The 12,867-nt window shown below is 41.5% G+C and overlaps 2 protein-coding genes across 4 annotated transcripts; one reads left to right on the top strand and one right to left on the bottom strand.

The window, feature by feature from the left end:
* The first annotated feature begins 4,763 nt into the window (after window positions 1-4,763).
* Window positions 4,764-6,602, top strand: LOC113139037 (purpurin-like). Of its 3 annotated transcripts, none has more exons than XM_026321985.1 (5): window positions 4,764-5,341; window positions 5,511-5,647; window positions 5,781-5,893; window positions 5,985-6,197; window positions 6,537-6,602. In XM_026321985.1, the coding sequence occupies exons 1-5, from the start codon at window positions 5,201-5,203 to the stop codon at window positions 6,545-6,547; spliced, it is 615 nt and encodes a 204-aa protein (XP_026177770.1). In that variant the 5' UTR covers window positions 4,764-5,200; the 3' UTR covers window positions 6,548-6,602. The 3 variants fall into 3 exon arrangements, with proteins under 3 accessions (XP_026177770.1, XP_026177769.1, XP_026177768.1); XM_026321984.1 differs by lacking the exon at window positions 6,537-6,602 and having other exon boundaries at window positions 4,764-5,107; window positions 5,227-5,341; window positions 5,985-6,449; XM_026321983.1 differs by lacking the exon at window positions 6,537-6,602 and having other exon boundaries at window positions 5,985-6,449.
* A 69-nt stretch (window positions 6,603-6,671) lies between these two features.
* On the bottom strand, window positions 6,672-12,166 carry idua (alpha-L-iduronidase). Its single transcript, XM_026321982.1, has 14 exons — window positions 11,902-12,166; window positions 11,379-11,519; window positions 11,142-11,224; window positions 10,766-10,873; window positions 10,304-10,399; window positions 9,824-10,026; window positions 9,251-9,430; window positions 8,917-9,133; window positions 8,513-8,722; window positions 8,262-8,383; window positions 8,013-8,138; window positions 7,770-7,846; window positions 7,468-7,568; window positions 6,672-7,330 (listed from the first exon to the last, which is right to left on the bottom strand). The coding sequence occupies exons 1-14, from the start codon at window positions 12,033-12,035 to the stop codon at window positions 7,230-7,232; spliced, it is 1,899 nt and encodes a 632-aa protein (XP_026177767.1). The 5' UTR covers window positions 12,036-12,166; the 3' UTR covers window positions 6,672-7,229.
* Between the last annotated feature and the right edge of the window lie 701 nt (window positions 12,167-12,867).

Raw genomic sequence — 12,867 nt, 5'->3', positions numbered from 1 at the left:
ACCAACCGGACATAGTAGTGGTGGACAAACAGCAGAAGGTCATAGTGGTAGATGTAGTGATCCCAAGTGACAGCAACATCAGAAAGAAGGAACACGAGAAGCTGGAGAAATACCAAGGGCTTAAAGAAGAGCTAGAAAAGATGTGGAAGGCGAAGGCAACAGTGGTCCCCGTGGTAATCGGCACCCTCGGGGCTGTGACCCCCAAACTGGGAGAGTGGCTCCAACAGATCCCAGGAACAACATCAGCGATCTCAGTCCAGAAGAGCGCAGTGCTAGGAACAGCTAAGATACTGCGAAGAACCCTCAAACTCCCAGGCCTCTGGTAGAGGACCAGAGATTGAGGAAGACACACAGACACCACCCATAGGGGTGAGAAGGGAAATTTTATTTATATATATATATATATATATATATATATATATATATGCATGCAGGGTACTGCTCCTTGGTGGTGGAATGTATTTTGTGGCCAAGCATCTCAAGGATCACTGCTGCCGTGGTGTATATCAGCTTGTTGGTCTCGGTGATGGTCACAGTGGGGATTGTTCGTAATGCTGCATTCACATCTTCTAGTAGACTTTCAGAGAGTACTTCACTTAGTCTTGGTAACCGGCTGCGGAGGTTCCAGGTGTTCATCTTGCCTACGATCTTCACTCTCAGGTCAGCTGCTCTTGTGTTGAGCGTGTCGGGGCTTGTCATTGGGGCTTGGTACCCAATCTCGGGTGGGGATGGTGTTGTATCCCCCCTGACCTGGCGTCCTGGCTCCCCCTTGCCGTAGCATTTGTGTTGTATTTCTTCAATCTCTAGTTGTGATAGCAGCTGCCGTTTGCGGATGTTGGAACACTGAGCTACTAGATGCTTTGGCCCTAGTGTGGATGGTGGGTTTCGGAGTTTCCATGGGTCCCACATCCTCTTCATGTAGCCCCTATGGCTGGGGTTACATGCATGTAATAGCATTCCAACAGTTCTCTGTTATCAGCCCTCGTCCACGAGTGTCTTGTTCCAGTAGCCCATTTCTCATCAGGTTGCCCTGGCCTAGCACCTGACGCGGATGGGATAGGTAGGCTAGTAGCGTTAAGGACCCATAGGGGTGAGAAGGGAATTTTTTTTTTTATATGCCTTTAGGAGCAGGGACAATTTCCTCCAGAGGATGGCAGCAGTCCAGCAGTGAGCAGTGAGACCTTCAGCTACATTAAAAGCCTCAGAGAAGAAGAATGCGCTTCTTCTCCCATAGTCCCGTGCGGTGGTAAAGTGACCTCTGTTGCTAACTGGTAGCCTCCTCTAAAGCAATGGCTCCTCCAGTGGCAGTGTCACCGCTGATTAAGGTTTGTGTTGCTGAGCAAACTGTGGAGATATGGTTGTATTAAGGTTTGTGTTGCCGAATAAACTGTGGAGATATGGGTGTATTAAGGTTTGTGTTGCTGAACAAACTGTGGAGATATGTGCTGCTTGTGTTTTCGTGCTAACTACAGCCTAGCTACCAGCTAACGTTAGCTGTGCCTTGTTAGCTCTACTAAAGCTTTTAGCGCGAACAGGAGCAGCCGAGGTGTCAGGGTTGTGTTTCATGTGGTCCTGCATCAGTGTGGTGTTGTTGAATGTTGTGTTTCAGCGTGCACTGACCAGCATCACACTTGACGTTGCTAATCGCTAAGACAATCCCACTTATCTTAGCGTGATGCTAACGGTCTGTTACAAACATAAGTGGAAACATGGACATTTGTTCAGACATTAAATTATATCGCCTCGAGTATCTCAGTAAGAAAAGGTTAGCTAACATATTGATTAACACACAAGTATCAACAAATTCATGTTTCGTCCTATGTCAATGAGTCTGTCGCCCTCTGCTGGTCGTTTTGGTGACACTTCAACCACCGTGTGGACACAATGTTGAAGTTCAGCTATTGTGTAGTTTGTTTGTCACTGCACAGTAAAACATCTTCAAAGGTTTTGCTGCAAATTTATTTACTTACATTTTTGTATTTTGGACTTGAAGCTATTCTGGACTGTGTTTAGTCTCAGTAGACTAGTTTGAGATATCACGATTGTCACTAATGTACATTCTTTTTCCACTACAGACAGCCAGGTATTCAGCTTTGATTGCTGGCATCATCTATGGCAAAAGGCGATATGGTGAGTTGTACTGAGTAACGTTAGTCATCATGCAGTGTGCAATGAATGAGCTAACTGAACTTCAAAATTACTTCAATATATTTTAAAACATAAAAAATACTATTTTGAAGCATTTTCCTTTTATAAAACAGTAAAACGTGCAGTAACATGAACTAAACGAATTGGCTTAAAAAGCCCAGTGGCTGGATTTAAGGTGTAAAAACGTTAATTGTAATTGTTACCGGAACAGAATTATCTTCATTAAACTCCTGCAGCATGTCTCACAAGGAGGATGAGACAGTTTAGTGATTTAGGCTGATGATAGATGTAGATGTGAAGCACAGCAAGATCCTGTCACTGTTAGATAATGTTACTTGAAAATGCAATGCAGACATTTAATGTAGTTTTTATTTTATTCTTATTATTTTTGAATAAATGTCTTTATTTGCTCAGATCACCTTAAGCCAATTGCAGCTGAGGAGCGGAGGATTGAGGAGGAGGAGAAAAAGGCCCGGGAGGAGCAGGAGCGTATTGCCAAGCAGCTAGCAGAAGGTTATCATCCTTTTTCACCAGTCTGATATTCAGTCTCCAGTTTGCGCACACACACACACACACACAGCAAAGAAAAATGCACAACAAAAATCGACACTTACCCTAATGATTGTGAATCATAATTGTACTGTAAAATCACACATTACTAAAACTCTAATATTTAACTTTCTTCTACAGCAAATGAAGACACCATTCTGAAGTAAAGCAACCAGTCCTGTACAAGGACATCCAGTTTCCAAACCTCTCCCTCCTTTTTCTGGAGTAACGATGGCTAAGTTGTGTTACGACCAGTGACACTCCCATGTTGTGGATGTGTTTGCTGTTATCTTGAATAATAAAAAAACTTGCCAGATTTAGTAATTTAATGTTAATTGCATTGTATGAAATAAGGCTCTTAAACTCAGCTCTGTCATTCTGCAAATCCAAGCGCACTCATAAATTATGTTCATGTTTGTATTGAAGCTGTATCAATATAGAAGTTCACAACATGTGCAGTCTTTGTCTTTGATTACCAGTGTGGGGCATTTTGGTGTAATCTGTGTTCTAGCAAATGTTACAGCACAGATGAGGCAGTTCTAAGATTACAGTGATAAAAATTTTACAATTTAAAATCTAGTTACATACAATGCAAGTTTTTCCTTTGTTGTAATGGGAAAATGCAAATAACACGTCTTATTGTGCTTGGATGATTTTTGTTTCTTGTCAGCACCCTTGTGTGTGTGACAGACCTTATTGTATCAACTTTTTTTTCAAAGCAGGTGCATAAGTATCATATGCATATGCAATGATAATGTATCAATATTTTTATGTTACTGTTACCTTTTATATTACAAATGTTAGTGTATCTGATGAAAAACATAAGATACAGTCATAACACGAGTGTCATTTCCCGTTACTGTTCTTCTTGTGGCTGTTAATTTCATTAACAGTGAATTGGGTTATAAAATGTACACAAACAGTGAAGGATGCTCATTAGAATCTCCACATTTTCAGCCCAAGCATGTTCAACCTGAACTCACATTCAAATAAGCAAGTCTGTTTCTACAGCTGGATTTTGTTTTCAGAATAAAGACATGGAATTGATAGTTCTCAGAACACTGAACAGAGGCCTTTGCCAATTCCCTCAGGATCATTGTTAGGACAATACCAGTGCCAGCTAAAAGCTTAGACCACCACAGCTAGACCTACTGACATGCTACTTATTTTTACTTAGTGTTCACTTACTGTAGTTATTAAAAATCTCTCCTCAGCACTAGGGAGGGAAACCAGAACATTATAGGAGTGATATCCTTTTTATGTGCACCACGACACAGATGACTGTTTAACAACACAGGTGAGTAAAACAGTAACTAAAAATGTTGAAAGCAAACAAGAATTGAAATGATATTAACACAAAAATAGAGTTAAAATAATAGCAAAAGGAGAGCATGAAAACAGCTATACATGTTTTTAAAAGCACAACACAATGGACTGTGTTCAACAAATAAACATCTGATTAATAAACCCAGCCAAATGTCTTAAAGTTGGCCTTTTGGAAAGTCATACATAACCTTTACACTTCTGAAACAGTGCAGCCACACTTTAGTATTGTTGCACCACTCGCTGATGTGGAAATGGTGAAAGCATCCTTTAACATGCCACAGTTGTTTCTTATATGACAGATTTTTCTTGGGATTACAGGTTGAAGCTCTGTCAGTATTTACAGACAAGATAATAATAGGTTACTTAACTGAGGAAGTGACAGCAGATGGGAACATCTGAGTCACTGCTGATATAGCAGGACAGGGGGTTTGTTACTCAGTGATACTGTCTAGACTGTTTTACAATTCAAAATGTAAAATAAATGAATTAAAATTTCCATATCAGTTTCAAAGTGAGAATGCTCCCTTTCCCTTTCTCCAGCTATCCTTAAGACCTTACAAAGCTTACAATGTAGTTCTCTTACACTTTTGCATGAAAAAAATATTTTTGTCTTTCATTCATCAATTCAAAACTTTCATTGGCTAGTCATGATCTACACAGGCTGAAAGATGACGACTTGTGTCAGGCATAATTGATGTACAGACAAATCTCAAAATCATATCATCTGTACCATATGCCCAAAATGCTTTGCTTATGTGAACACCTTTAAAATGGTTGTGTGACTGTAGGCTCAGGCTACCTCCTTCATCATGGACATCTGCTATTATGTATCCCATTACATAGTCCTGCAATTACATAAAAGCCTCTGCTGAATGCGATGGGTTCATCAGCTTACAGTGGGGGATTTCGTTAACTGGATTAGCCGTAGATTTAAAGTCTACATTTAGGTTGAAGCGGTGAATATAATCAGCGAGTCTGTCCGTGCTATAGGTATAAAAAGCTAACGCACCGTCTTCTCACCTCAGCTCAGACACTACAACAGCTCTGCACTGAAAACGTCCTGTGGCTTCACTCTACACTTCAGGTAAGCAGATGCTGCTTTATGGGGACCAGCTGAGTCATTTTTATTGACATTCTGGTGAAGCTGTATAGCCTCTTTAAACAAGTAGAAAAGTAAATGAACAGACTCGTCTTTGGTCCCAGAATGAACCTCCAAATCTTTGCCCTGGTGTTGCTGGTCCTGGTCTGCGTGGAGCAGAGCCTGGCCTCCTGTGTGGTGGAAAGCTTCACAGTCAAAGAGGACTTTGATGCTAAAAGAGTGAGTAGAGAAATGTGCCTTTCATAAATGCATTGTCAGGATGACTATTAGAAACTTAAAAAGAATGATCAACATCCCCCATTTAAACCAGGGAGTCATCCACCTACAGTGAAATTTACTGGTGTGTAATACAATCAGTATGTTCTTCATGGTTGTTTCTTACCCGCAGTATGCAGGAAAATGGTATGCACTGCAGAAGAAAGATCCTGAGGGTTTGTTCCTGCAGGACAACATCTCTGCTGAATACACTGTTGGAGACGATGGAGCCATGGTGGCCTCCTCCAAGGGGAGAGTCACTCTTTTTGGGTGGGGGTCATTTTTAAAACTCTACTTAGTAGTAGTCTGTATGTGGTGTTTAAATGACAATGTTTCCATTCCTACTTGCAAATGTGACTTTTTTTTTTTTTTTTTTTTTTAAATTTGTTTACTTGACTTCTAGATTCTGGGTTGTGTGCGCTGACATGGCTGCTCAGTACTCAGTGCCCGACCCCAGCACCCCCGGCAAGATGTTCATGAACTACCAGGGACTGGCCAGCTACCTGTCCAGTGGTGGTAAGTCTTCTCAGCTGTATTCACACACTCTCCTTCTTCACCTGACTCAGTCACACAATTGGGACTAATGTTTTGTCGTCTGCTCTTGCAGGTGACAACTACTGGGTCATTGACACAGACTATGACAACTACGCCATCACCTATGCCTGTCGTACCCTGAAGGAGGATGGAAGCTGCGAAGACGGTTATGCTCTGGTTTTCTCCCGCAACCCCCGTGGCCTCCCCCCCACCATCCAGAGAGTCGTTCGCCAAAAACAGGAGGAAATCTGCATGGGTGGGCAGTTCCAGCCTGTGCTACAGTCTGGTGTGTACTCAGTTTTTCACATTCTCACACAAACTGTGAAACAGTGCCCATGGGTGACTTGCATTTGATGGTATTTGATGATGCTCTAATGCCAAAAAACTGCTAAGAGGCCAAATGTGTAAGATTACAAGGAAACGCTTACATGTGTCTATGCCAATCCTGTACTCACTGGCTTTTTAAAGAATGTCTGTTCTTAAAATAGGGATGTTTTTTAATATTTTGTATAAACTAAATCTCTAGATTTTTACATACTAGTTTACATTTTAGTCATCTATAAAGTAAGTGTTTTAAGCTCTGTGTCACATTTAAACTAATCTAACACTTTTCTATTTGTAACAGGAGCTTGCTGAGGCTGAGCCTGCGCTGCACCGGACTGAACATCTCACCCAACATGAAGACACAAAGAGGAAAATTATATTTTGATGCTTATGATTTGGTATTTCAATGTTACAGATGAGACTTATTAGATAAATCCAATTCAACACCCAATGTAAAATTTATTTGTAACACTGATAATGGTAAAAAATATGCCAGAATGAAAATGTATTTCCAATCCAAATCCAATGAAAACTGGTCCTGGCTGAATGAATGTGATAATATAACCAACTGCACAGTTTTGTCATAGTGATGGGTAACATCTGCGCTGTGAAATTCTGTGTCTGTGACAATAAATTTTATAAAGAAACTTGTTGTCCTTGTCTTAAATGACACATTTCAAATATAAACATTGTACTTAATAAATGTAAGAATTACAGCTCACAAGATTATTCATGTATCCATTATTGTATTGTATGCATCCATCCATCTGTTGGTCTGATTGTGTAACCATGTTATCAGTTGATCTCACTGCCAGTCTCAATCATAATCTCCTTTGATTATTCCATATTGTGCAACCGTGCAGAAAATATGCAAAGCTGAAGGACAAAATGTGCATTCAGTCAGTGCTGTAAATAACAATCTTAAATAAGAGTTACATGGTTAGGCAAAATTTAAAACAAGAATATAAAAGCTGGCAGTCTTGACGTTGATGGTCTAGTGCTCCTCAGAATACCTCTCAGGCAGTGAGTAGGGCCCAGACCTTCCCCAGTAGTCCACAGCTCGAACTCTATACACACCGCCCACATCCTTGTCCACTGCAGAACACAATGTGACATGTCATAACTTCTCTGGCTGGATGTCACAATGGCAAAATATATTATGAAAATTCTGTTTTGCTGTTCACGACCATCACTCACTATTCAAGTTTTTAAGGAATTTACCACACTCTTACCAGGTGAATAGACATAAGAAGTAAAAATGGTGTCCTGTGTATTAATCCTGCTGAAATTTTCATGGTCTGTGGAGAATTCAACTTCGTATGTTTTGATACATCTGCAAATGCAAAGAAAAGTAAATGAAAATGTACTTTCATGCATACTACATATACATTTCAACATCCTGATACAGGTGTTTAGTGCTGCATTCAATATATTCTGGATAACAAACAATTCAAGCTAATAAATTGATACCTCCTTTCATGACTTAATTTCATGTAGTAACAAAATGCAAAAAGAAATAATCACATGCACTTACTTGGTGTCAACACAGTGATCAGACCAGACAATCAGGACTTGGCCATTGGTGATCCTGATGAAATGCAATCCATTGACCTGGTCATTTGTCAAAGAGAATGTAAAATATAGAGTTGCTTAAAGAGGTCTAGACATAAATATATCATTATTAAGTTAAATATAATACCATATAATAATAATGGAAGTGTTTCGCAGGCTGAATAGACTCAAGGTGGATCATTATGCTTTGTGTGGTGACACAGACCTGGCCTGGCACAGCTTTGGGCTGGGCACAAACATGGATAAGAAGCACAGAAGGCACAGACAGTTTGGCTTTTAGAGTGAGCGTGTCCCCCGCAGGAACGTCCCAGGGTCCATTAACATGAGGGTCCTGACACAGTGAAGGGAAAGGAAAGTTCCAGATAGATCAGACAAACCAGTTGTGGTTTCGGCTGGTAGCACAGGTGGTTTAATCATTCATGTAGATTTTTGTATCTAAATGTGTATATTTTACCTGCACACTCCTGAGGCGTCTGAACTGTTCTGCTGTGGGGTAGTCAGGGCTGCCCATGTCCCGCCACAACTGGTGAGGGTTGGTTACGTTATTGTCCATGTAATATGTGACATACACAACACCTGGATACAGGTAACAGAGCAGGCAGGACTGAAATAAACCACTCTCTAGTGGAAATAGAGGTTAGGATTTCAGATATGCGACAGTATTTTGATCTAGCATTAAACCTAACAGTATTTTGTTAACTCAACCCTTTTGAGCAGCCAGTCCTGTCAGGGACACAGTGACATCATCAGTTTTTGTGGAAGTGCTGTTGTCTTCACTGTTGTAGACCAGCACTGCTGCCTGCCAGCTGTCTGACCCGCCTGGTACAACAGGCTTGTGGATGCTGGCAAGAACGCCCACTGTGCTGCTGTTGGTTGCTGCGGGGCTGAAAACCTGATCCAGGACCTGGGTCTCGCCTAAAGTGAAATAATACACGGGAAAGGCAACAGCAACATTACAATATGACTGAGGAAAATGATCTCTGCTTGTACAAGAGAAATTTTAAAAGATGTACCCATATGAATTACATCAGCTCAATCATACATTTCCACTTAGCCCCCCCAAAAAAAAAAAACCTGAAGTCCGACCCCCTCTACAGTAAAAGTGTCACCTAACAAAACCAGCAGGCCCATGACAGTGAGGACAGGCTTCCTGATCAGCTGGACATGAGGTGGCTGGGTGTTGTTGACCTGGAAACGGGCGGTCAGTGTGCGCTGGGTGAAGGGGTGTGGGTGGTAGCTGAGAAAGGCATTGTCATTGCTCAGCAGGGTGAAGTTGATGGTGCTGTTCGGGTCTGCAATCAGCAGATCCTGGTGCTGGTTTATTATCTGTTGAAGAAAGGCCAGGTTTGGTCATAAATATATTAAATATAATACAAATGTCACCGTTCAAATGGGATGTCAGCTACTATGTGGGTATTATTCATGTTGCTCTTCTCACTGTACCTTAGCCACCATAGCAGCATAGGTCACATCAGCCCTCCACTCCTGCGGCCTGGACCAGCCCACCAGAGGATCAGCCTCGTCGTTGTAAACAGGGAGGCTGCGGAACCGGGGGAAACGCTCCTGGATCTCCCCCAATGTCTGGACCTCCTGCTGCAATATGGGCAACGAGTATCCTCCTCCCTAAAAAGAGCAGGCTAAATTAGGCTTTCCAAAAAGTGATTCTAATACAGCAACGTCACAATTAATTAAGCTAGTGAATGAATACAGTATTACATCACTCAGTACTAATAGGATTTGGTGTGTAAGATCCTTGTGTTTAGGCTGGAAACAGCAATGAAACAACCTTAACCATAATGTTTTAGGTGTTTCTGGGCAAGATCAGTATGAATCAGTAGAATCTTAATGTTTGACCATTTTAATAGCAATTTAAACAACAAGTTTCTTTTTAGTATCTGTATCATTTTTTTTAGGCGGGTTGGCAGCTGAAAGTATTTCAGTCAACAGGCACAAATCTAACATTCTGTATTTATTTTCTATTTCTTCCAGATATGCTTTAAGCCCAGAGAGGCTCACCTTCTTGTGCAGGGCGATGTAGTCGATCCTGACTCCAGTCTCTCCAGTGAAGTAGTTGGTGCCGTTGTAGCAGTGCTGCAGCAGGGCCCAGCAGTATGGGGAGTGTGGGGGAGAATGGCAAGAGTCTCCTGGACCTCCAAACCTGAGGAGGGTACTGGCAGCACGCAGACCCTCTGAACAGGCGTCATAGTAGTTTAAAAACCCTAAAAAAGAACCACAGCATGTAAATAATAAATGTGTACGAACTGAGAATTTAATATTTAAGAAATCCTCAAAAGAACTCAGCTTTCCTAGTTGGTGGTAATAGCCAACAAAGCTGCTGTTACTGATGTGTTTTACCAACTTACTAGACCTTACAGCAACTCATAACAAAATTCACTGGAATAAATTCTTGTACCGCTGACTAAATTTGGCAAAGCTTTCCATTAAAAACACCTGACATGACATTAAAAATGTCATCTGAATGCATCATAGGTTTACCTTGAATTGACATGGTGACATTATCAAAGTCGTGGTTGTTGGGCTCGTTCCACGTTTCAAAGTTCCACTGAGAAACACGTCCCAGGCCGTACTTGTCTGTAATTTAAGCAGATGATGACTGGAGCAAAACATGACGGTAACCACGGTGTGTAACAGCTGATTAGGTTTTAAAGTTTGCTTTAATCTACAGGATGAAATAACAAGCTTGAGTAAAATTACACAAGGAAGCAATTGTTTACAGGTTTACTGAGGATGATCCTGAATGGTCTTGACAGAAACCTGTTTAAAAACTATTCAATTCAAATCTTAGCAAATGGCAAGAATCATTTTTAAACTCTGCCTGCGTCTCACTGACACATTTTGTATTTCTTTAACTATGATTGATGACACATTATGTAGTGCACAGTATGTAATTCACTACATACAATAAGGACAATGCAATGGTATCCTGAACTTACTTACCGATGTACCTCTTGGCTATGACATAAACCAGATTTCTCCACTTGACTACTTGTGATTTGTCCTCAAAATCAGTGAAATAGTTAGAGACGCTGCCCATCAGTTCAAAACCTGAAAACCAGAAATACAGGAAATACTTTCAGACACTTCCGATACTTTACAGGATGTGAAACAGAGATAAGAAACATCACAGCCGATATGATATAAAACATATGATTTCACTGCAGTTTGAGTCCTCTGATTTAGATTGGTGGTAAAAACATTTGGGAAAATTAACTTTTTATCCAGTAAGCACCAAACTGGAAGCAGATGAGACCCTGAAGACTAGTGTGTGATTCCATTGGATAGAAGATGACTATAATGGGTGACTGTACAGTACCTGGTTGGAGTCCATTAACCCATAAGAGTCCTATAAGCTGGTCAAGATGAGTGAAGTTGTACTGGGGTTGTCCTCCAATATCTCTACAACAACAAAATTAGCCAGCTGTAATTTCCTGTAAGAAATACTCCAAAATCTTGACTTAAGTCTTAAATTGTCCTAAACATCGCACCTTCTTCACATGAAGACTTGCTGCTGATTGCCTGTGGAGAGCTCTCCACCAGCTACATCACTTACTGTGCACTGACCAGCTCCAACATCCAGTGTATCCTGACCTGCTGGATCCCCCCATGAGGGACTGAGCCGACGTAGGCCAGGTTCAGCTGCTGGTCCACGCTCAGGTCAAACTGGTGGGCCTGGGTGTGAGGGAGTGGGGGGCTGGACATAAGGAAAATATTCCTGTTTAACTCTGTGGTGATAAAATGCATTTTTATATTTACAGTATGTCTGATATTTCAGCTGGTTCACTGACTTTAAACTGACTTATGCCACATTTAGCCTGGACTGCATATTGTTGTCTCCTGAAAAAAACTAAACCAGCCTCCATTGAAAAAAACTGACATTTTAAAAATGTCTTCGATTTGTTAAAGCTGTGTACATGATGAAACATTACTTAATATCTGTAATTAATCACAAAGTCCTTCTGTTAGTTTCGGTGGAAAATTAAAACAGGTTAATTTTTCTTTTCCAATAATATCTTAACTTTCTGCGTGCTGCCCGTTCATGTGTTTTTGTAGAAAACTGCTTGTATTTTACTTGCCAGAATCCAGTGCTCCTCCAGAAGTGACTAAGTCGTCCAGTTGGCTTCCCTACATCAACTGTGATAAGATATGCACCTGAGGTTGCACAAGTGTTGACGAGAAACATAACGACAGACAAAGTTTTCCACTGCATCTCTGCGACCGAGCATGTCACATAGCCCGCTAACCCACACAGCCACAAGACGATGTGAAAGGAGCCCCGGGGTGCCAGCCTCACCCCAACACCCACTCTGTGGGTGAAATGCGTCCCTCACCACTGAGTCCTACAACATCCAAATTTCCTCTCCAGGGCGGAGCTGCAGGCGGCGTCAGCTCAGCGTGATGACGTTGATTTCACGCGACACCGTCGTAGCGTTTCATGGCTGTGTTTTTGTTTTTGTTATAAATTAAATAAATTATTCACACAAACTCCCGTAGGACAGCTCGCTACATGTGTACAAAAACACCACAAACTGCACTAACGGTAAACTGTACGGATACAAATGAGTTCAGAAAACAGTGAATCATTTAAAATGGGTTTACAGCTTTAAATGCAGTGAGGGTGAGGGGCTGCACTGTGGTCGTTGGTCATGTGTGTACGAGGCAGGACAACCTGTAACACATGTGCTGCAGGTTGAAGTTAATAAACTAGTTTGCGGACGCCATTGCAGTGAAGCCCCTCTGGCTCTCAGCATTAAAATCTCAGCACCAATCGATCTGGCACATCCATCAGAAGCTGCCGCTCCTCTTCCAGATGCCAATTGATTTCTGGGTAACATTTAGCCAGCAGCTGCGCCTGGACACTCACCATGTGCTGTCTGTTTGTAGTTAGGCGCTGGTGCAGAACTGATCTTTGATCTTTGCGTCCTGTCATGTTACACCAGCTTCACACTTCAAGCCACATAAACCATGTGCAGGGTGAAAGTGTCTACAGCAATGCTCAGGCTGACATTTTTAAATAAACTAAACAAGAAGCAGCTGTTAAT

This window comes from Mastacembelus armatus, chromosome 9 (assembly GCF_900324485.2).
Source record: "Mastacembelus armatus chromosome 9, fMasArm1.2, whole genome shotgun sequence".
In the NCBI taxonomy this organism is placed as follows: Eukaryota; Metazoa; Chordata; class Actinopteri; order Synbranchiformes; family Mastacembelidae; genus Mastacembelus; species Mastacembelus armatus.
The sequence above is the reverse complement of the archived record's forward strand: the minus strand, read 5'-3'. Positions and strand labels throughout refer to the sequence as shown.